Source organism: Akebia trifoliata, chromosome 3 (genome assembly GCF_017979445.1).
Source record: "Akebia trifoliata isolate Shusen 1 chromosome 3, ASM1797944v1, whole genome shotgun sequence".
NCBI lineage: Eukaryota > Viridiplantae > Streptophyta > Magnoliopsida > Ranunculales > Lardizabalaceae > Akebia > Akebia trifoliata.
Genome location: NC_141377.1, coordinates 42,594,203 through 42,618,644, shown reverse-complemented (window position 1 = coordinate 42,618,644; position 24,442 = coordinate 42,594,203). Strand labels below are relative to the sequence as shown.

General features: G+C 38.3%; 1 protein-coding gene across 1 annotated transcript; it reads right to left on the bottom strand.

The window, feature by feature from the left end:
- Positions 1-6,368: 6,368 nt before the first annotated feature.
- LOC147407112 (RNA-binding (RRM/RBD/RNP motifs) family protein) lies at positions 6,369-19,400 on the bottom strand. The gene is made up of 10 exons (XM_086435505.1): positions 18,920-19,400; positions 18,555-18,617; positions 12,868-12,952; positions 12,691-12,765; positions 12,297-12,372; positions 12,014-12,062; positions 9,533-9,642; positions 9,378-9,447; positions 6,911-6,993; positions 6,369-6,796 (listed from the first exon to the last, which is right to left on the bottom strand). Exons 1-10 carry the CDS (start codon positions 19,271-19,273, stop codon positions 6,757-6,759), a joined length of 1,005 nt encoding a protein of 334 aa, XP_086291631.1. The 5' UTR covers positions 19,274-19,400; the 3' UTR covers positions 6,369-6,756.
- Between the last annotated feature and the right edge of the window lie 5,042 nt (positions 19,401-24,442).

The following is a 24,442-nucleotide window of genomic DNA, read 5'->3' as shown; positions in this document are numbered from 1 at the left end:
TCTAACACAACTGTATATTCCCTCAAAATTTGCACTATTTTGAGAAAATCTGTCACACAAAATCTTGGATACACGAATGCTCTTTTTTGTAGAAATTTTTTGAATTATTTTATTTTAACAAAATTGATCTCCATAAATAAATAATAATTATAAAAATCACACCCATTCATAAATGGTTTTTTGAATCTCAATAGGTATGAAACCCATTAGAACTACTAGGCACCTATTCGGATCAAGGAATCCGTTAAGCACCCTTAGGCCCCTTCGACACCTTTCGGATCGGCCTTGGTGCCTATCCAAAATTGGACGGCCCTATTAAATATTTAATTTTTCTCTCTCTCTTTCTTTTTTTCTTATATATATATATATATATATATATATTATATATATATATAATATATATATATATATAAATAAAATAAAAAATAATATAACTTGAAGCCATTAGGAGCTCTCAAGGAGAGAGTCTTTGGAATGAAGAAAGAGTTGAGAATAAGTTCTTATTTATAGGTTTAAAAATCCCTCCAAAACATTTAAAAAGCAATGTGGGATTTACAAATAATTTAAAAAATAAGTCAAAAGAACCTTTACAAATTTCAATCCATGTGAAAATATATCAATCAATGGAAAAATTCTTTTTAAAAAATACTTACTTTTCTTTAACAAAAAGTACACCAACCATAAAGTAACTTTCAAATATCATTTTAAAATAAATTAAATTAATTTTATTTGAATCAATTTTAAATAAATATTAATCAACATTTATTTTAACAGTTTGGACATGCTCAATAAAGTTCAATTGGTTAGAAGAAATATTCAAACTAAAAATCCTAAGAGTAAGAGAGAGAGAGAGACCCAAAAGAAGGTGGGAGGAGACACTGAAATCTATGAATTCACTTTTAACAATAGAAGACTTGGCTTGGGATAAATCTTTGTCACCAACTCCTTTTATCCCAATATCTTACATTGCTTATTGTCTTATGGTGATTTCATAAAATTATGGGGCATATTTATCTGTATTTGGTTTGCATTGTCTTAAAGAGAGACAGGTTATTTGCTGTGCTTTTGATTTTACGGAAGAATTTAATTATAGAAACACATTTAACATAAACAAATCTTACAACTCTCAGTACTCTTCTAGTTTTGTCAATATTTTCTAAATCAAGGGCGACATGCTCTGATAGATAGTTTAATCATGCACTGTAACAGAAGATTTTACTTCAAGAAGAAGAAAACAATTCAAAAGAACATTGAAGGATACAAATGGGTCCCTCTTACTACATTCTAAGAAATGGGAAAATTCGCGCTACGAGTTTTGGGATGATCATGGGCTGTCGTTTGATCCAGGGAGGTCGAGCTTCGTAAGTTGGGGGCAGGATAGTCGAGGGGGATGTTCTAGAGAAGGTATTCCAAATTCTTTTCTGTCTCATTGTGCATTCAGTATTTTCCCTTCTTTGAATAATTCTCTTTGGGTGGCTTGTATGGGTTCTGTTGGGGTTTCTTGCGGTTTTTTTGTGTTCCCTTGGGCTCCTATTGAAAGGTTTCAAACTCTGTTAGCCTTGACCGATTCTCTTCAGAACAGGGAGTTCTCTCAAGAAGAGGATAAGTCGAGGGAGATTAGTATGGATGACCTTCATTGTTCTTCGTCTGCGGCTTCCTTAACTCAGATCCAAGATGAGGTATCTGGATTGAATCAGACAGAAGGGTATAGTGATGGATATTGGGATGATAGAGGGGTGAAAGAACCAAACTTGATTCAGGTGGAAGATGTGATAGCGCAAACGGAGAAGGAAACAGTCGAATGGTTAGTGAGTCAAGCTTTAAGTATGGCAGAGGAATTTGGAATAGTTCCCGAGACAGAGGATAAAGATTGTTCGCTTATTTTAAGAGTAGTTATAGGAGATTCTAAGGACAGAGCTCTCCTCGAGACAGAGTTGCAGGAGATAAGTAAGGAGAGTGGGGTAGATGTGGATGATTTGGGTCTAGATGAGTCAAATGGTCAGGAAATTCAAACCTTCAGGGATGGACAATCGAATGAGGTTGTGGTGGTGGCTCCTATGGAATCTGTGAAGAGGCTCTTTAGGCCAAAGTTGGCCAAAGAGGTGGATTATATGTAGAGGTTGTGCGTGGATTAGGTTGGGCTTTTTTCTAGGTTTTTATGTCGATCAAGATTTTGTCTTGGAATGTGAGAGGTCTGGGGGATAGAAGGAAGAGGGCAGCAGTGAAAGCTTATATCGAATCAAAAAAGCCGAGTTTAGTCACTCTTCAAGAGTCGAAGCTTGTGGTTTGTGAGGATAAGGTGATTAAGGATCTTTGGAAAGGAAATATTGGTTGGATTGCTTTACCAGCTATAGGAAGTGCAGGTGGTATAATTCTGATGTGGAATAAGGATTTGATTCAAGTGATCGACAACTTGGCTGGGGCTTTCTCAATTTCCATCCTTTGTAAGTGTGTGAATGAGGATTTTCAATGGGTCTTCTCAGGGATTTATGGACCCACAATTAGGAGGGAGAGACAACATTTTTGGGAAGAATTGGAAGATCTTGCGGGGTATTGGGATAAGCCTTGGGTGTTGGGTGGGGACTTCAATATCATCAGATTCACTAATGAAAAGAATGGGGGGCAGGGAATCACTAAAGGGATGAGGGATTTCAATATGTTTATTAATAGATTTGCCTTAATGGATTTACCGTTGCTCCGTAGAAGGTTTACTTGGTCTAATAATCAAGCAGTTCCTAAGATGTCCAGATTAGATAGGTTTTTGATGAGTGGGGAGTGGGAGGAGAAGTTTCGCAACGTGGTCCAGATGGCAGCCCCCAGCCCAGTGTCGGATCATACTCCTATTATTATTGAGGCGGGGCAAAGCCGCACTAACCCGAGTCCCTTCCGATTTGAGAACATGTGGCTTATGCATCCAAATTTTACAGATCTGGTAAAAGATTGGTGGAGTGAAAGTCCTAGGGTGGGACACCCAGGTGCAGTTTTCAAGAACAAGCTCCAGTATCTTAAAGAAAAGTTGAAAGGGTGGAATAAGGAAGAGGTGGGGAGGGTAGACTTGAGAAAGAAGCAACTCCTCAAGGACATCGAGACCATAGATTTGAAGGAGGAAGATGGGGAGTTAGATATAGAGGACAGAGTGAGGAGGACTGAGCTTAAGTTAGAATTTCAAAGAGTGGCCTTGATGGAGGAAATAAGTTGGCGTCAAAAGTCTAGAATCCAGTGGCTCAAAGAGGGTGATAATAACACTAAGTTTTTTCATAAGGTGGCCAATTATCAAAGAAAAAATAATCAAATTTCCAACTTGATTATAAATGGGAGTATGGTGGAAGGAGAAGAAGGAATAAGAGAAGGAGTTGTGGGTTACTACAAGGAGCTTTATAGGGAAAGAGAGGAAATGAGACCTCGTCCTGACAACCTCGATTTCAATATGTTAACTCAGGAGGAGAGAGTGTGGTTGGAAAGAAAGATTGGGGAGGATGAAGTGAGATTAGTGGTTACTTCCATGGGTGGGAACAAAGCACCAGGAACAGATGGTTTTACAATGGAGTTCTTTAAACATTGTTGGGAAATTATAGCCGAAGACTTCATGAAGGTGATTTGGGAGTTACAGGAAAGAGATTGTTTGGATTATGGTTTGAACAGGACCTTTGTGGCTTTGATCCCTAAAAGAGTGGGGACAATGGATTTGAGTGATTTCAGGCCCATTAGTTTAGTGGGATCGGTTTATAAGATTATCTCGAAGGTGTTGGCAAACAGATTGAAAGAAGTTTTGAAGAAGTTAATCGGTCTTGAACAAAGTGCATTTCTTAGGGGAAGACAAATTTTGGATGGGGTGTTAATGGCTAATGAATGTTTAGACTCTAGGATCAAAGATAGGAAAGTGGGGCTTATAGGAAAAATTGATATGCAAAAGGCTTATGATCATGTGAGTTGGGATTTTTTGGAATATATGTTGAGTAGGATGGGTTTCGGTTCCAAGTGGATTGGGTGGGTTATGAAATGTGTAACTTCGGTCTCGTTTTCTATCTTAGTTAATGGTAGTCCGGCAGGTTTCTTTAGGAGCTCCAGGGGTTTGAGACAGGGGGATCCATTATCCCCATTTTTATTTCTTATAGTGACTGAGGCCTTGGGAAGACTGTTCAGGAGGGGGGTTGAAATAGGGAGGCTATCCGGGTTTAGAGTGAATGTTGAGGGACCTTTGATCACGCATCTGCAATTCGCTGATGACACTTTAGTGTTTTTGGATCCTACTAGAGAACATGTGAGAACCCTTCGGGTTTTATTGTGTTGCTTTGAAGCAATATCCGGTCTTCACGTCAATTTGCAGAAAAGTAAGTTGTTCGGAGTGGGTGAGGTACTGAACCTTCCAGTTTTAGCCGCCACTTTGGGTTGTCACAGTGATACACTCCCTTCCTCTTATTTAGGCCTACCATTAGGCGCCCCATATTGTAGCAAGAACATCTGGGAGGGAATCATCGAGAAAATGGAAAAGAAATTGAGTACTTGGAAGGCAAAATATCTGTCAAAAGGGGGTAAGGTTACGCTGATTAAGAGTACTTTAACTAGTATTCCAATTTACTTCTTATCCCTGTTCTCATTACCTAAATCGGTAGAAGCTAAGATTGAAAGACTCATGAAGAACTTCTTGTGGAATGATAATAATGGTGGGAGAAAATATCACTTGGTGAAATGGAAGATGGTTTGTACTCCAAAGAAGAACGGAGGATTGGGGATTAGAGGGCTAAGGCTAACTAATAAAGCTCTTCTGGGTAAGTGGCTTTGGAGATTCGGGGAAGAAAGAGAAAACTTGTGGAGGAGAGTGATTCAGGCTAAATACGGAGAAAAGAGATTTGGGTGGGGAAGTGGGGAGCATAGAGGCACTTATGGGTGTAGCGTGTGGACAGGTATTCTGAATGGTGTTGAAAAGTTTGATAGGGAGATTAGATTCAAAGTTGGGTTGGGGGATAAGGTTAGATTTTGGGAGGATATCTGGTGTGGAACTTCATCTCTGTCTACCCAATTTCCATCCCTGTACGCTTGCTCTTTGAAAAAGAATAATTCGGTAAGACAGTGTCTGATTCGGGATGGAAGCACAGATTCTTGGGATCTGGGATTTAGGAGGAATTTCAATGACTGGGAATTAATGGAGGTTACATCTTTTCTAGATCTCCTTAATCAAATCCAATTCAGAGTGAACGAACAAGATAGAAGGGAATGGGTCAAGGCTAAAGATAAGAAGTTTTCTGTCAAGTCCTTCTATAATTGCTTACTTCCTGTGGGTGAGCTATCTTTCGCTCCTTCTATTATTTGGTCCGCTCTCATTCCTTCTAAGGTATCCTTCTTTATATGGCTTGCATCTTTGGGTAGAATCCTTACTTTGGATAATTTGATTCGTCGGGGGTGGGTTATCCCAAATTATTGCTATCTGTGCTCACGGGATGGGGAGTCTGTCAATCACATTCTTATTCACTGTTCTTTTTCTCGTGTTATTTGGATGTTCTTCTTATCTCGGTTCCAGGTAGAATGGGTTGTTCCTTTATCGTTTTTTGACCTCTTAAAGGGTTGGAGCTTCAATATCTTCTCTTCGAGAAAGAAGTATCTCTGGGCTATCCTCCCTTCAGCCATCGCTTGGGGTCTCTGGAGAGAACGCAACAACAGGATATTCCACAACAAGGAGAGCTCAACTCAACAAGTGATCGTAGAAATTTTGGGTCTTCTTTTCCTTTGGTCGAAGATGAGTAAGGAATTTGAGGGAGTGTGCTTTCAAGATTTTGTATTTAATTGGGGAATCATTTGTAACTCATAGTCATCTGCAGGTCGAGTTTCTTTTTGTGTTGGTATCTTTGTTGATGTCGGTGTTTTGTTGTTTGGGGGCTACCTCAGCCTCCTCTTCTCTTTTTCTTTATTTATAAAATTTATACTTATCAAAAAAAAAAACATTGAGCGTCTTGGGTAACTTTGGGATTCATATCAAGCCATGGTGTCAGGGCAAAACAGTTGACATAACTCAATACAAAACAGAATAAATTATTTATCAACATAATCATGGAAGTCTTATCCCGAAAGTCTCAGCTCACACTGAAAGAAAACTAAACGCGAAAGTTCTATTATTGTTTCCTAGGGTCAAATCTCAAGGCGTCGCATCAGAGGCCAGCGCGTTTCCTAGTAATGTACTTGGTAAGTTAACCACAGTTTACTGGGAGAGCTCTCAGGCCAGCTCAGGACCTCACAAGGTTTAACTATTTCTTTTTTTAAGCAAGTTGGTTAGTTCTTAGTAATTAGTAGGTTAAGGCATTTTCTTAGTTAAACAAACAACATTTTAAATCTAGTCCAAGGTTCTCTTAATTAAACAAATTGAACTCAAAATATTAACCAGCAACCACCGTAAAATCTTCTAATCAAGCTCAGAACCACAACTTTAATTTTCACATCAACATGGAAAAGAGTAACTCAAGCAGTCTTTCGACCACACTGTTAGAAGTGGTGGGTGCAACTGTGTTTGATTGAGGCACTAACTGAGCAGGTTCAATGGTGGCAAAAGAAACAAAACATCAGCAAAACACACTTGAATTTAATACAGAACGACTTTTCCTCGCATAGACATCTAATAAGATCAAATGGAAGCCAGATTGGATGGAAGAGGCCCCTGCAATAATATAAATGTGGTAACCACAGAAATTGATTGGTGATGTAACCCTCTACTTGCGTGATAACAAAACCAACATATTCTCCCCGACATCTCGTTCACCGCATCTATTATGGCCTTCTACGCATCCCCATTCGCGACTTTGCATATCTGGATTTTCTTAAGTAAAAAAAAAACAGTGCAATCATTCAAAACAACCCATAAAAAGCAGCATAGATCACAAAATCAATGAAGCTAGCTCAAGGTGTGTATTAAAAAGGATACTCCAACCGCATGCCCTCACCACTGGATGAGTAGAGAACAGTGTCCTGTAGATTGTTCAGAGCTGCGGTTGAACATGAAACATCCTGCACATTCAGTAACAATTCGTTAGAATAAAATGATGGATAGCAGAGGGCATAAAAAAAGGTTACTAGACACAGTATCACTTCATGAGCCATACATTCCTGAGTTTTGCTATGTACAGAGAATCACCATTTAATACAGACCCGTGAAATATTCATAGAACAATATAATTAGCATATCCAGTCCAGCCATAGTTACAACATTTATTTCTCAATTTTACAGCATAACCCCCTAATAAAAACAAAGATGTTGAAAGACTGGTAGACAAATGATGAAACTCATGCTTCAGTGCCCTAGGGAATGGAGGTACGTGAAATTGAGTTCTATGGAAGTGTACGTAAACACTACCATGTCCCAAAGTATTAAATAGTAAGTGAAGTTTTACTTACTGTACCACAATCACCCATAAACTTTATCAACAAAGCCATATTGACAATTATGCTGCTCAATGGAAAAACTGATCAGGAAATAAGATTTGGACCAGTTACCCGTAACACCCAAGGTATCAGATTCTGGGAGGATAGTTGGTAGGCACAACGCCTCTGGCAGTTCAATTTCCATCCTTATATGCCTGTTCTTTGAAAAAGAATTGTTCGATCCAGCAATGTTTGATTCGCGACGAGTCTACCTCTAATTGGGATTTGGGATTTAGGAGAAACTTCAACGATTGGGAGCTAACAGAGATGACATCTTTCCTTGATCTCTTGCATTCGTCGTATCTTAATGAAAGTGAACAGGACAGGTGGGAATGGATAAGGGCTAAGGATTTGAGATTCTCTGTAAGTTCTTTCCATAAGTGGCTCATCCCTTTTGCCGAACAATCCATCGTGGGGTCCATTATTTGGTCTAAGTCAATACCTTCTAAAATCTCCTTCTTTGTTTGGTTGGCCTCCCTTGGGAGGATTCTAACGATGGATAATTTGATTGCTCGGGGTTGGACTACTCCAAACTGTTGTCCACTTTGTATGGAGGACGGGGAATCTGTTGATCATATCTTAATTCATTGCTCTTTTTCTTATAATATTTGGACAACTTTCCTTGGTCTTTTCGGGATCCAATGGGTCCTTCCTTGTAAGTTCTCCTCGTTGTTAGTAGAGTGGGCCAATAATGCTTTCTCATTCAGAAAAAGGTTTCTTTGGGCTATGATTCCCTCGGCTATTGCTTGGGGGGTGTGGAACGAGAGAAATAACAGGGTGTTCAATAGTAAGAGGAGAAGCTCTCATGGCGGTTTTTTGGAGATCTTGGGCCTTCTGTACCTTTGGTCAAAACAAAATACAGAGTTTGCGGGGATTACCTTTGATGACTTTCTTTTTAGATGGAATTCTTTATGTAACCACTAATGTTCTAGTTTCTTTTTTTTAGCTGCTGTTTGAGAGGCTCTCTCGGCCTCCTTGTACTTTGTTTCCCCTTTCTCCTTTAATATATTATACTTATCAAAAAAAAAAAACACCCAAGGTATCAGAGATTGAAACCATAGTTGGAGGTATGAGGGAAGTGTGCAGGCAGGTAAGCAAGCTTGCTGTCCAACATCCAAGGCACATGCAAGCACGTACACAATTTTCTAACAGTCAAGGTCCAAACTGTAATGCCCTATATTTTCATATTTAAAACCTTCACTTCCAAGTAAAGAAATTTCATCAACTAGAAAATGGGTAGTGACATTACAGGAGAATATAACTTGCCAAACTAATGACTAGATGCCATAGCATAGAATTTCATTGAATTTACTAGTGCTTAGTTGTATGAATTGGGACAGACATAGGAAGGAAATGGTATCATATAAAAATATCAGGAAGGGGTTGCTAGGAAGCATGAAAAAAAGGTTATATACAGAGAGAAGAATTATTTGTTGTATTAATGCCTATAGTTTAAGTTTTTTTTTTTTGGGTAGGTATAAGGGTGAAGGTGGGCGTTTGGATCCCAGGTCTATGGTATTACCACCACTCTTCACCAACCTTAGAACGAGGTCAGATTCTGTTGGAAAACAATAAATAATTAGAAGATAACATATTGGAGGGAGTTGAAGGTAAGGTACATTTTAAATACATTGTAGTCAAAGCTGGACATGGGAAGGCAGTGATGGTTTGAAAAAATGGGAGCAAAATTTTGAAGCATTTGCAGAATCATGGGTATACGCTTCATGCATCTATGGTCACACGGAGAAAGATCATGTAAACCAGTAAAATATGATAAAGAAAGATAAGTTATTCAGTTTCTTGTCAAAAGATTGAAGGTCCTACTTTGGTGAGGTGTAAAGTCTGTATAGAGTAATACCACATACCTGGGATCAAAACCCCGCTTTCACATTTAATATAAATCCATCAAAAAGAAAAGTTTCTTGCCAATAGAAATTAGTTCACCAAATGAATATATGGCAATAGACTACCTGAAAGTCGACAAATGCAACTGGAGCTCCATTTTTATTTTGCATCTTGAATTTCAAAAATCCAGGGCATCTATCCAAGAAAGCAATGCAGTTTAAAAAGTAACACTAAATATGTAACAAGTAAAAATAGTAAATTAAATCAATTTGCTCCAAACCTTGAAAATACTTGATTTAGCTCTTGCTCTGTACAAGTTGGTCCCAGATTAGCCACAAAAAGAGTAGGGCATGGCGTATTATTTTGTGGAACGTAAGGTTCTGAAGAATTCTGCCAACGTAGACAAGTTCCTCATAAATTCACAAGCAGGTGAGATTTTTAAAATGCACAAGTGTTGCATGACAAAGTGTTCAAGAAATCCAGCACAATGACAAAAACCAAGGTTAAAGTGTTCAACCCAACTACAAGATGTGATTAATAATGTTAAGGGGTGAACCGATGAAAAATATATATTAATAATTTTACCTATGAAAATCAAAAGGTAAAGGTGTAAATGGATCACAATAGTTGAAAGGGTGCGAAGGACCCTTCTTGATTAATAAAAATGTAACCTAGACCTTAGTCAAAACCCTAATTTGCTCTACTTGAATCCTTCTGAAGTGTTCCTTCTTATGATGAGAACTGAAGCTACATTTCAGAATAATTTTTGAACATGTGTCGGAAAGCTTTGATTATTATTCAATTACGGCAATACTCACAAGATGGCAGTCTTGATAAAGTTCAAATGCAAGTTTACCTGTCAAACTAGTAAGGTTGGAGGTGGAAATGAATCACATCTAAGGAGCAGATGAACACATTTTGAAAACAACAAAAAAGTGTCGATAATGTGTGAATGTGGATTGCAACTGGTTTTCATCCCTACGCTAGATTGAGAATCATGTTGAGAAAATGGTCCTATAAAGATCAATACTTGAAAGATGGGCATGATAGTGCAGACCTACATCCAGTAAAGTAACCTACTCAAGGAAGTCTCTAAGTTCCCCAACCCTTATCCCTCTGTTCCTAGTGGTAAAGAAGAATTTTACAACCAAAGACTGAAGTAAAGTGAATGATCCGGTCATTCAAGTTAATTCACGTTATTGTGCAGAATTCACAATGAGCAAGAACAAGTGTGGTGATGGTCACATCTTTGAGACCAAGGACCTGGAATTTTGGTATCCCTGCCTATGAATATGGACCAAATTCTTGGGATAAGGTTATGATGAGGATGGATGACCTAAAAATATGGGAATTTTTTAAATAAGAATTTGGACACTGAAAAGAATAAAAAAGTGGGACCCATCTAACACAAAAAGTTATGTTTTGACATATGATGGTACAAGGATGAAGAGAAGAAGATTACTAAAGATAATTTCCCTTTCTCTAGGACACCAAGCATAAAATTATGAATTTTTTACATGCCACATCACTTTGCATTTGCATTTGTCTTTTACAGACTATCCTTCATTACAACCAACTGATTCTTGAAAGTCAATTCAGATAAAAAAGGGGATAGGCACACTGTCTATGGAGGGATTTAAACACTTTATAGGCTCATGAATGCCCAAATCTTATCCAATGAATGGTTGAACTCAAGAGTCCCAAGCTTGATTGCCAGGAACAAGTGAAGAAACTATGGAAATTCTCATTTGTTTCAAGATATTGAAGTACATATAAATAAAGGTTTTAGACGTTCAAAAGGAATCAAATCCAGTAATGTCACAATTGTAAAGGGGTCTCTTCGTCCCTATAGGTTGTGGTCCGTATGATTTAGTTTGTCCTGTTTGGTTTTTTTATCCATCCAATTATAGTTCATATTAGTTGGCAGTTACTCTTCCACAGGAGAATTAATCATACCATTTTTTAAATTGTCTGTTTAGATCTCTTTATTCTTTATTTATCTAGCATTTTAAGAGGCGTGTGAGACTTACGCCTCAAGGCACTCCTCATGATGAGGCTCATTAAAAACGCCCCAAGGCATAATGTTGAAACCTTAAAGCAGCTAAGGCTTATGCATCAAACCATGAGGCACCTGATTTATAAATATGCAATGGATATCCTATTTTACTTTTTTTTTTTTTTTATAAGCAATATCCTAATGTTTTTATAGTATTATATTATTTATTTTAAAATATCATGCATGTGAGGTTCACGCTTTACACCTCGAGGTGCTAGCCAGTCGAGAGCCTTGACTCAAGCCTTAGCATCTGAAGACATTGATTTCATCAAGATCTTTTTCTCTATTTTAAGTTTTTTATCTTTCAAGAAATAAGGTTTCCCTTCTATGCATCATTCTCCAATGATTGAACTCAACAATGACAATTCAGAGTAAAAATAATAATAATAATATTGATCATCTCCAGGGTTCAACAATAGGAGATAATCAAGCACTCTTTTTTAATTCCATCATGAATAATGGAATCTGAGAGCTTATTGATATTGTCTATAGGAACGAACACAAGGTTTCCATCTTGATTTAAAACTTGTCTTTCAAAAGGTATTATTGTGATCTTTTGTGAATTTGCTTTAGAGCTGGGGGTTGGGGTTGGGGTTGGGGTGGGGGTGGGGGTGGGGGTGGGGGTGGGGGTGGGACTTTGTAATAACATGCCATTTAATCAATATTGATTTTAAGAGAGGATATAGAGAGCAAGGTATTGCTCACCATTTTATTAGCCTCTGCGCCATTGGCCGCTACACTATCAAATCCTTGACTGAAAACATGCAGAAATCATCCAAAATTAGATGAATGGCAATAGAAACTGTAAATCAAGGGCAGTACCATTCTCCAACTTCAGGACACAGGGGCATTCATTAGTTTCTCTTATCGTGCCCTGCACCTTTCAGCTAGAAATGAGTACAAGACATATACAAATGGTGATACATATTTACTTGACGTAGTAATCAATTACAAGTAAAAAAATCTGTGCTTAAGTAGTGCAAACGACCTTTGTGTAGATGGATAACCGATCATGTTGTAAGCAGAATTACCCATTCCAGGCATGTGAATATTGCTGCCAACACCTGTTAGTGCCCAAGCGTGCCAAACATGTGCAATATGAGCTTTTAGAAGAATGTGTCTTCTTGTGACTAACCAACTTGTATTACTAATATGGGATAACACATGCACCCACAGGGGAGACAGACACACACATGCATACACAGAGGGTCAGGTGAGACACATGAATATTTTGGAGGAAAAAGAATAATTAGCCATCTAAATTGCACAAATCAACTGATATTCTCCTAAAAGAACCAAGGAACAATTATTAATTAAAAAAAAAAAGAGGTTATACATGCAATGCCAACTCCTTAAGTTCTAATGTGGAGTAATAATCTTACCAGTATCAGGGGGGCCTCTTGAAAATGCAACAGATCCTCTAACTTTCTTATCAGAAGAACCGGACCTTCCATCATCTGATTCTCAGAAGCAACGGTTTCAGTCACATTTTAGAGCTCTAAAACAGTTCAAACAAGCCAAACATGAAAAAGAGGATAATCGATGCAATTGTTACATACCTGTTCTTGAGCGCTTAGACCTGGAGTTAGATTTTGCAAGATCAATGTATAAAGTTGACTGCTTCTCAAGGTCAAACATAATACCCTGCAAACAAGGTTAAGACTCTAGGATTATCAATACAGGAAAATGAGAAGTTGCCAGATGGTGAAGTTCTACAACACACAAACACTTGAGAATACTTATGCTAATTAGTGCTTCTCCATCATTTCAATTCTTCATGTTCTACAATTAAAAATAAATCAATATCATACATGCAAAGCACTGCATGTCCAAGAAGGAGAACAGAAGCAACAACCACAAGACGGATACAGATGAAGATTTCTACTAAGGTGCTTGGGGAGCTTGGGGTAAGAAGACTAAAGCTTATGAACCAGGCGTTGCTAGGGAAATGGCTGTGGAGATTTGGGGTGGAGGTGAATGGTTTATGGAGAAAAGTGGTGGAGGCGAAATTTCAAGTAGAACCTTTTGGGTGGGAACGTTGGGAAACAAGACTATCGTATGGTTGTGGGATTTGGAAAGGAATCCTTAAAGTTCTTCCAAAAGTCCGTAAGAGAATAAGATTCGTGGTAGGCTCGGGGGGAAAGAGTGTTTTTGGGAAGATGTTTGGTGTGGGGAGACACCACTTATGCCAAGGTTTCCTCAGTTGTTTCGGATATCTTCGAAGAATGGGCTACTAGTGAGTGCCTTTTTGAGAGATGATGATGGAGCCGTCGGTTGGAATCTCGGCTTTAGAAGAAACATAAATGACTAGGAGGTTGAGGAGGTATCACTTCTTCTCCAGTGCCTTGATGGCGTGAGGCTTTCCAATGAGGCTAGTGACGGCTGATGTTGGGAAGGTAGTCACTCAAGGGCCTTTTCAGCACATTCATTCTATGAGTCTTTATTGATTGTTGATTCAAGTTTTCCATCAAAGGAGGTGTGGGGTCAGAAAGTTCCTTTGAAGGTGGCTTTCTTCATTTGGTGTGTAGCATTAAAGAAGACCTTGACTATGGATTAGTTGATGGTAAGCGGTATTCAAGGGCCTAATGTATGCTTGCTTTGTCTTGGGGAAGATGAGTCCATTGATCATGTGCTTCTTCATTGCATTTTTGCGAGACAGATTTGGATTTTCTTCCTTGTCAGATTCAGTGTGGAGGTTGCTTCCCTGCCTCTATTCTGGATTTGTTCCAGTTGTGGCAAGAGTGGGGTAGTTATTTCTTATTTCTTGGATGCTAAGAAAGTGCTTTGGACTACATTCGTGATCTGTTGGGGGATTTGGAAGGAAATGAACAATAGGTGTTTTGAAGACAAGGGAGTGGACTCCTCAGATGTCTCGATGGCAATCCTTTCATGCACTTTTTTTTTTGTCAGGTGTTCTTGGAATTTAGGTTGTAGGGGGGTGGGGGGTGTTCACCGATTTTGTGGCTAGGTGGGATTGGGTCTGTAGTATCCCTTTTGCTTGGTATTTCCTTGTAAGTTTCTAGTTGGCCATCTCGACCACTTAATCAATAAATTCTGTTGCTCATAAAAAATAAAAATAAAAACTAAAGAATCAGAAAAAGGAAGTAAACAAATAACATTGTTCAATACTTAACAAAAAAGAAAAACAAACATTGTTTGATTTAATTGTACACACAATAAGCTAGCTTCTAGTTACTCCAGCCTCGACATCCACTGGATTAGTACAAAGGGGCACCTTTAAAGTTAAACACCATTTACTGTGGGACACTAAAGACTAACTTAGTTTGTAAGGTATACTAAATTTGATTTCTAGATTATGATGCTTAACATATGGTCAGAAGTAAAGACGAACAGGCCGACAGTTAGTAGCAACTGCATTGCAACTTGACATGAGCTATGTATGTGATGGCACCATTTTAGTTTTATTTTTTTGGTTGGTAAAATCAATTTATTGTGAAAAAAAAACAGATATAGAGAAGTAAAGATGCATGGCAAAAATAAAAATAAAATAGAGAAGCAAAGACCAGTGGAGTGGATCTCACTGTGACCCAAGCAAACAGAAAATTACAACACTAGTCTATGGACTGTAATCCCAGAAGTCATCCAAACAAATACCTTTGAACTCGCAGATAATGGATGACCACTTGTACTGGAGGGCTTTAATTTTCAATACAAATTTCTCCACATCCAGTTGTATCAAATATCTGGGCATTACGCTTCTTCCAAATATACCAAAAAATCATAAATGACACAATTCTGTGGGCTACCATCTTTGAAGGTAATACCACCAGAAAATCCAACACCCCCACTGGGAGTTATTCAAGACACATGAAAGTGTCGGAAGAATGCCACACAACTATCAAGCAAATATATGAGGAGTTAATTTACACACACACACACACACACAAAATATATATATATATATATGAGGAGACGTTGAACTGATTCTTCTGTCTCTTTACACAAAACACCCATGCGATAGAAATACCTCTTCTAATCAAGTGATTGGCCGAAACGATCTTGTTCAAAAATGGGTCAGGTTTGGGTTGGTTCCATGTACACCCAGAACCAGACCCGAACTTCAATATCGGTTCCGATTGATTTTGGTTCTGGGTATGACACCCTTGGAACCAGAACCAACCCAACCAAAACCCGATACCCATTGGGTACCTGTTTATATAAAAAAAAATAATTAATTTGACTTAATTTCTAAGGGTTGTTTGGCTCAAATGGATTACCACATTAGCAATCCAACATCACAACCCTCAAAATTTCATTAAAAAAAACTCATAATTTTTTTATCATTTAGGACTTGATCCAAGGTTTTGAGAATGGACGGCTACCGAACTTCCACATGACTTTTTAAAAATTCAATGGTGAAAAATAACTTTTTTTAAGTTTTTTTTTCGAAGTTCATAGAATTTTGTCCTCTACACCCCTAAATCGGATCATATTTTTTTATGTCACAAGATGAGACCAAGGAGCCTTAGTTAGTAAGGCTAGTCAGACTCTTCTATTTGTTTGTATTGTTTGAACTTTGAATGGGGTGTTTTAATCTTTAAAAAGATTAAAGATGAGAAAAATCTAACCTGTAAGCATGTGAGTGGAATTTTGTTATTCTTTGAAGTTGAAACTTGAGAAGGAGAGAAGGGAATATGGATAGAGGTTTAGAAAATAGAAAGGGTTGAGACTTGAGAATTAAGTTATTTCTTTGAGAACATATTAAATATTGAAATATCTCTCCATAATTATTAATTACTATTAATTAATTATATTATTAAATAATAATATAAACACCCTCTAAAATAAATAATTTTAAAAAACAAAAAAAAACACCGTATTTACCCTTTCTACACATTGTGACCCGAATAATATAAACATCCTCTTAAATAAATATATTTTTTTAGAACACCGTATGTAACCATTTACCCAATGGGTACCCGGCAGGTACACGATGGAGACCTGATTCTTAATTGGTCCTTAAAATTACTACACATAACCGACCCAAAAATTATTTGGGTCTCTCATAGTGGACCCAAAACCGATTAATCGGTTTCAGGTACATAGGGTAATCGGGGGGAATTGGGTACCCCATTGACACCCCTAGTCCAAAGTGATCATCCAAGCAAAGGAAATGAGGGGTTTTCAGATTGAGACAATCTACTATAGAAATATTGCATAGAAAAACAAGCATCTCTGTGCTATAGAATCAGCCTCCAAGGGGAACAATAGGTTGAACTAAGTCTATCCAACAATCTGGCCTCAATCTATAAGAAACCATTGGCAACTCAAGTTAAGAGGTAGGAAGTTCTTCAGCGTAGCACCCCAATATCCCCATATTCCTCCATGTTTACCACCTCACCAACACCATATAAATGACTCTAGACAAAGTTAATGCAAGACACAAGACCACCTCAAAACAATGGAGAAAAATATTTGTCGTGGCTCCATAACCAAAATTGAGAAAGAAGCTGTTGAAATATAAACTTTGCCTCGTTCCCTCCATTTTGAACCAGAATCCATCATCCCCAATAGAGAAACTAAGAAACTCAAATTGACATGATCATACACTTTCTCCATGTTATTTTTTGCAAACTCCCTGAGACTATCATCTTTAATCCTAGAATCAATATGCTCATTTGAAATCAACACCCCATCAAAGATTTTTCCACCTTAGAATGAGAAATCACAGACAAATGTATAGTTATTCCTCCAAGCTAAAAAGGTGAAAAATGTATAGTTATTCCTCCAAGCTAAAAAGTCTTCTTGGTAAATTCCTCTATTGCCTTCATTTCAACTCCAATAACATTCTAACAACAAGTGTCAAATACAGTGAAAAAAGTGCTCGAATTGGGGGCTCTATCACCTCCAAGACCCTTTATTGCATTCTTGATCTCAGTGACATCAAAAGGTATCCAGATGGGTGCTCTAAAGCAAAGAAAGGTTCTCAAAGTCAAGGCCATCCAAAGAATGTCTGAACAAGTATTGTTTTAAGCATAACCTCATAATAATTCACAATTGCACTCTTGAAGCTGTCATCTTCTTCCACTCGAACCCCTTTCACAAAAAACTTGGAGATATCATAGTTTTTCTTTTGGAATTAACCATTCCATTTTAAAAAAAATAGTATTTTTGTCTCCCTCCACCCATGAATGGCCGAAATATAACCCCACTACATTCCATCATAACTGGAGAGTGATCTAACATTGGTCTAGGCAATAGTATTTCTTTTATCTTTTATCTTTCTCATGCTGTATTATTTAGGGTGGTCATCTTGATCACCATCTTCTTCTGCTATTAATAAAATATCTTTACTTAGCACAAAAAAAAAAACATTGGTCTAGGCAAAACATCATGCACCACATCAAAAAAATGAGATTCCTAATCCAAGAAACCATGAAGTGATCCAATAGGCACATGGTTGCATTGTCTAGGTTTGGCCACATAAATTGAACATCAAACATGGTCACACTCCTATGGATTCTACAACTCCCATGCTTCTCAGTTGAGAACCTAAGCACCTGGAAGTCACCCTTAATGCAAGACACATCCCACAAGCCCCAGATACCATAAATGCCTCCTAAAATTTGTTAACTAATCTTCTTATCATTGGGTCCAAAAATACCTATGAGAAACCAACAAAATGAGACTTTCTTCAGAGTACACAAGATCCCCAATCACAACCTCCTTGTCCCAAATAATTAAAATGCCTCAAAAACATGAATCCCAATAGGACATCCCATCCAAAAAAAAAAATCCAACCCCAAACCTCTTCAACTATGCTAGCACCCATCTCTACCAACTTAACCTCTATAAAAATAATGATGCAAACCTTCACTTTCTCAATTTTTATCTTTGTTGTGATTCTTTTGTATGGAAGGTGATACAAGGAAAGGCATGCCATTTTCCAAGAACTAACTTTAGTCCCCAACAACCATATATGCTAAGAAGCTTAAGATAATCTTGCCAAAGAAGGCACCTTTAAAAAAGAATCAGTTAACATGATTTAACCACATTAATCGTGTGCTAACAAGTAGAGGAATCTCTTTCCAAAGAAGGCACCTTTAGAAATGCTTTGTGTACAGGGAGGGAGACAACTGTTTCCTGAGCATTTCTTTCCCTTAATAATGTTCTATCTATAAATAGAGAAAATATTAACTGCTCCACAACTCAATTTGTACAGCTCTAGAGCCTAGATGTAATGGCAAATGGTAATACACTACACAGCATGTCTAGAAGTTCTTACATTGAGTGCCTGCATAGCAGCAACTGCAGATTGTTGATCTGAGAAAACAGCAAAACCATAAGCCTGTTCATACCACAAGAACAAGTTAATAAGCGGCAAACTAATGCAACAAAAATAGGGCCAAACATAGAATTCAAGCAAATTAAAAAGAAATCCTAACAGAAAATTGAATAAAAGAATCATTAGCTCCGCTATTTCATAGAAGTTCATTGATATCTACTTTTTATAAAGCAAATCGAATTCGATTCTTGAATAATCCAAATCACTTCTGGTTCTATTGTATCAAAAGATTCCCTTTTTTATGTGCCCTAATCGAAATTATTGGAGTTGGAGATAAATAGAAAGAGGGGATCAAGAATGAAAACCTGAGAGTTTTGGGTGGCACTCCGAAGGTGGGAAGATTGGTAGCCAGGTAACTCACGGAAGAGATTATAAATCTCTCGAGACTTAACGTCTTCTGGGAGTCCAGCTATGAATAGGGTTCTGACATCATCATGAGAGCCTTGGGGAGGGAGAGGCGCCTGCGCATAAGAAGCGAATGGAGGATGCTGATGATGGTACGCCTGAGGGAAGTGAGATTGAGGTAGGGATGGTGGTGGTGGCGCCCCCACTCCATGAGGAGGTGGAGGTGGAGGTGTAGGTGGCGGATAATAAGGGTAAGAAGAAGGGTTGTGAGGTCCTGAAGGTGGAGGATTGTAGTAAGTAGACATCTCGTCCATCAAAAGCGAAGGAGTGCTCAATACTCCTCAACTCCTCAACTCTCAACTCTCAACCCTAGATCAGTAGGTTTCTTCTTTCTTGGTCTTAAACCGTAAACCAGGCCACGCTCTCTACAGAGCTTAGCTAGGGGTGGCAACGGGTCGCGAAAATATTTATCCAATCTGAATCCGACCCGTTTAATAATCGTATAGAATTTTTTATCCGAATCCGACACGACTCGTCTCGTTTAACCCATTTAGTAAATAGGTTCGCTTGGCTTGGGTAGGTTAGGACTAATAATGATCTGAAATATACCCGATGTCCAAATCAATTCGATTCGGAAAAATATAAAAAATCAAATTTGAATTTTCAGATCAGATTCAGATGTACCCCGATCCACTCTGATAACAATTCTATCTGAAAGATATTTTCAAAATATTTTATTAATCATGTCTAGTTAGATTCCCTCCCATCCCATGTTGTCTCCTACGATAATATTAGATATTTCCCTTCATTAATGCTAGAGTGACATTGGATTTACTGTAATTTTTACATTTTTGATGTCGAGGTGCGCACATAACCATAAATATATTATTTGTATCACGAGAAAATAATATCTAGGGTTATGTGTGCACCTCCACATCAGAAATGAAAAAACCGTAGTAAATTCTAATGTCACCTGAGCATGGCTTTTTCTTCTATCTAACTTCTCCTCCAAGCATCCAAAGTCGTCATCGTCCTTCACTCTTTTTTTCTCTACACACCACTGCCAACATGTTGAAAAAGTAAGTGATGGCCGATGAGATCTCTCTCTCTTGTTGAGGAAAAAATCTAGAGTACTCGACTCTAAATGCACAAATATTGGATATAAACAAGTAAACAATTTACTTGTACTATACCCTCAATAAAGATATCACTCACAAGTTGAAGAAGAAAATAACACTCTATTAAGAAAAACACACTTTTACAAATACTCACACTTTTTACAACCTCTCAAGACCTCTTACTCACAACTTATTTCTCAAAACTTATTTCTAACTACTTACTACAAAATGAGAGGACTCACCCCTATTTATACTAGTGGCACCTCCTTAACTAATGGCTAGGATTGTGCCAACACATTTTTTATCTAGTGGTTACAATTTTGTCATCTAGAACTTTCTAAAAATATCTATTAGTCTAGAGTTTTCTACCAAAATATCTATAATTCTAGAATCTTCTATTTTTCTCTTATCTAAAGACATCTAGAGTTTTCTCTAGGAAGATTCTAGAAATTGGGCTATAAATAACTATTGGGCTTGGACAATAAATGTGGGCTTTTCCCAATTTGGGCTGGTGTTGAATTTTAACACTCCCCCTCAATACCAGCTCTTACTCTTTGCACCATGTTGAGTTGACGCGAAAGTTTCGCCACCGGACTAAACGTTTCATCATAGTCTAGCCCATATTGTTGAGAAAACCCTCGAGCCACTAGTCTAGCCTTATACCTCTCGCTCGATCCATTTGGATGACGCTTTATCTTGTAAACCTAATTTACAGGATATGGGTTTCACATCTTTTGGCTTTGGCACCAGATCCCAAGTCTGATTTTGCTTTAGCGTTGTGACTTTTTCAAATATCTCAGGTTCTTTAGCAGTTGCTTCTTCAACTATGGCTGCATTGGCATATTTGGGATTTGGTTTGCGAATTCTGTTTGACCTTCTCAGTTGTGATTGTGGAGTTGATACTTCCGTTTCTCCATGATGATCTTCTTGTTGATACACACCAGTTTCCCAAGGATTCTGGGCCATCTCTTGATCACCATCACTGTCATGCAGATCTCCAGCCTCATCTGAACTTGGTTGAATATTGACAGTGTGCTCCTCCATCTTTTGTTGTAGTTTGTCTTCGAATTCTCTTGAGTCTGGCAACACCTCTTTTCCTGAGGACCACCAAGAAGATGCTTCGTCGAATACCACATCCCGCGATGTATAACACCTTCCAGTTGTAGGATCACAGCATCTCCACCCCTTTCTCTGATTATCGTATCCAACAAAGATACATCTGACTGCTTTCTTATCGAACTTGCTACGTAAATGATCAGGAACAAATACATAGTATACACATCCAAATACTCGAAAGTAGCTAACTGTAGGTTTTATGTCCCACAGTTTCTCAAAGGGTGAAACAACTCTAACCTTGGTTGAGGAAGTCTGTTGATCACATGGGCTGCTGTTCTCATAGCTTCGGCCCAAAATCTTCCCGGTACATACTTTGCATGTAGCATACTCCGACAAGTTTCTACAAGATGTCGATTCTTTCTTTCTGCTACACCATTCTGTTGTGGTGTATTGGCACATGTATACTGACGACGTATTTTGCATTCTCGTAGGTATAAAGAGAACTCGTCCGAGCTATATTCTCCTCTGTTGTCTGTGCGCAAGCAACGGATCTTCTTTCCTACTTCTCCTTCAGCTATCTCTTTGAACTCTTTAAACTTTGAAAAGGTTTCAGATTTTTCTTTCATAAAGAAAACCCACACATACCTAGAGAAGTCATCAATGAAGGTCACCATGTACCGCATTCCGCCGACTGATGGTTGCTTGACTGGCCCGAACACATCAGAGTGAACTAACTCTAATGGTTCCTTTGCTTTAAACTTCGATTTCTCGTATGGCAATTGATGTGCTTTGCCATACTGGCATCCTGCACAGACCGTGTCTGTTCTCACGTCAAGCTGAGGAAGTCCCTTAAGCATCGACTTCTTTACCATCACACTTAACTTGGAATAGCTAACATGACTCAACCGCATGTGCCACAAATCTGCTGTCTCGTTCCTTCTTGTCTTGTCTACATATGCAGACTCTGCTGACATTACGTAAACTGACTCCAATCGTCGTCCCTCCATCGTTGGCTTTTCTGAGATTTTGATGTCACGATATACCTTCACATCTTGGGGACCGAACAAGACATAGTAGCCTGATGATGTTAGTTGAGCTACGGATAACAAATTTTTCTTCATTCCTGGAACATGGTAGACATCTTGAAGTGGCACCTGGTTAGAATTATAACGAGGTGTGACTATCGTCTTACCGATGTGAGCTATCGGTAACCTTGAGTTGTCAGCCGTCACCACCACACGACTTCCCTTGTACTCAGACAAGTTTTGCAACTTCTGTCTATCACCTGTCATGTGATTTGAGCACCCCGAGTCTACGATCCAGTCATTCTCGTAGTCAATCCGTTCAGATGTAGCTGTAAGAGCTACTTCTTCTTCTTCCTTTACAAACGATGCTTCAGCATCCCATTCATCTTCGATTTTCTCTTTAGAACTGGAAGTAGCAGCATTACTTTCAGCATGCTTTTTCTTAGACCAGCAGTCTTTCGCCATGTGGCCCTTCTTCCCGCAATTGTAGCAATCGCCTTCGAACCTTCTACTATTACCGTGATTCTTTGAAGCTCCCCCTGAACGAGAGCCTCCCTCTCTTTGATGACCTCTTATCTTGTCACCATTCGTTTTAGATCCACCTCTGACGTGCTGCTTGAATTTACCTTTGTTTTTGCTTGTGTAGAGTGCTTCCTCCTCACCCTTCAACGAGACTCCTCCCATTTGCTTAGCCAAAGCTTCTTGACCAACAAGCAAATTTTCGAACTCAACAAGTGATGGTTGTGTCGGCCATCCTTGTACTGCAGCAATAAAGCCTCGGTATTCGGGTCGCAAACCATGGATAATTATTCTTTTTATCCTGGTTTCTCCAATAGCAGCATTCGGATCTAACTCTGAAATTTCACGGCATATCGACTTCACCTTATGAAAGTATTGGGCGATCGTCATATCACGTTGCGCCATTGATAGCAGCTCGTTCTCGAGAAGTTGTAATTTTATATCGTTCTTCTTTGAAAAGAGTGTAGCGAAGGTATCCCATGCTTCTTTCGGTGTTTTGGCATCTCGAATGTGCTCTAACATTTCTTCTTCAATTGTAGTCTTTAAAGCAAACATCGCCTTGCCTGCTTTAATCTTCCATTTTCTCAAGATGCCATTGGCATCTTCTGTTGTCGGTTGTGTAACTTCACTACCACCGACAATCTCCCAAAGGTCTTGACCTTGTAGGTAAGACTCCATGCATGTTGCCCATGTGTTGTAGTTTTGGTTGTTGAGCTTCTTGATTCCTCCAACTACTTGAAGGTCACCCATCGTGCTGACAGAGTTTCGACTGAACGGAACAAACTTGACTAACGATCTTGTAGAGTAGTAAACTCCTCACGACTCAAGATAACTCCACCAAAATCGATCCTTGGCAACCTGGCTCTGATACCAATTGTTGAGGAAAAAATCTAGAGTACTCGACTCTAAATGCACAAATATTGGATATAAACAAGTAAACAATTTACTTGTACTATACCCTCAATAAAGATATCACTCACAAGTTGAAGAAGAAAATAACACTCTATTAAGAAAAACACACTTTTACAAACACTCACACTTTTTACAACCTCTCAAGACCTCTTACTCACAACTTATTTCTCACAACTTGTTTCTTACTACTTGATACAAAATGAGAGGACTCACCCCTATTTATACTAGTGGCACCTCCTTAACTAATGGCTAGGATTGTGCCAACACATTTTTAATCTAGTGGTTACAATTTTGTCATCTAGAACTTTCTAAAAATATCTATTAGTCTAGAGTTTTCTACCAAAATATCTATAATTCTAGAATCTTCTATTTTTCTCTTATCTAAAGACATCTAGAGTTTTCTCTAGGAAGATTCTAGAAATTGGGCTATAAATAACTATTGGGCTTGGACAATAAATGTGGGCTTTTCCCAATTTGGGCTGGTGTTGAATTTTAATCATAAATATATTATTTGTATCACGAGAAAATAATATCTAGGGTTATGTGTGCACCTCCACGTCAGAAATGAAAAAATCGTAGTAAATTCTAATGTCACCTGAGCATGGCTTTTTCTTCTATCTAACTTCTCTTCCAAGCATCCAAAGTCGTCATCGTCCTTCACTCTTTTTTTTCTCTACACACCACTGCCAACATGTTGAAAAAGTAAGTGATGGCCGATGAGATCTCTCTCTCTCCCCTTCCTCTTCCTTCCTAATCTCTTCTGAGTTCTTACCCCATAAAAGAGAAACGGAGTAAACAAAGCACATCATCAATCTCTTGATTTTAGTTACCTCCGGTGGACATGAGTTAGTAT

What these genes read in the sequence shown, in the direction of transcription:
- LOC147407112 (XM_086435505.1), bottom strand. Translation starts at nt 19,273, where the DNA reads ATGGACGAGATGTCTACTTACTACAATCCTCCACCTTCAGGACCTCAC. An exon ending in CTGCTATGCAGGCACTCAAT is followed by an intron (nt 12,953 to 18,554) that starts GTAAGAACTTCT and finishes CCTTGTTTGCAG; the next exon opens with GGTATTATGTTTGACCTTGA. An exon ending in GGTGAGGGCATGCGGTTGGA is followed by an intron (nt 6,797 to 6,910) that starts GTATCCTTTTTA and finishes AAGAAAATCCAG; the next exon opens with ATATGCAAAGTCGCGAATGG.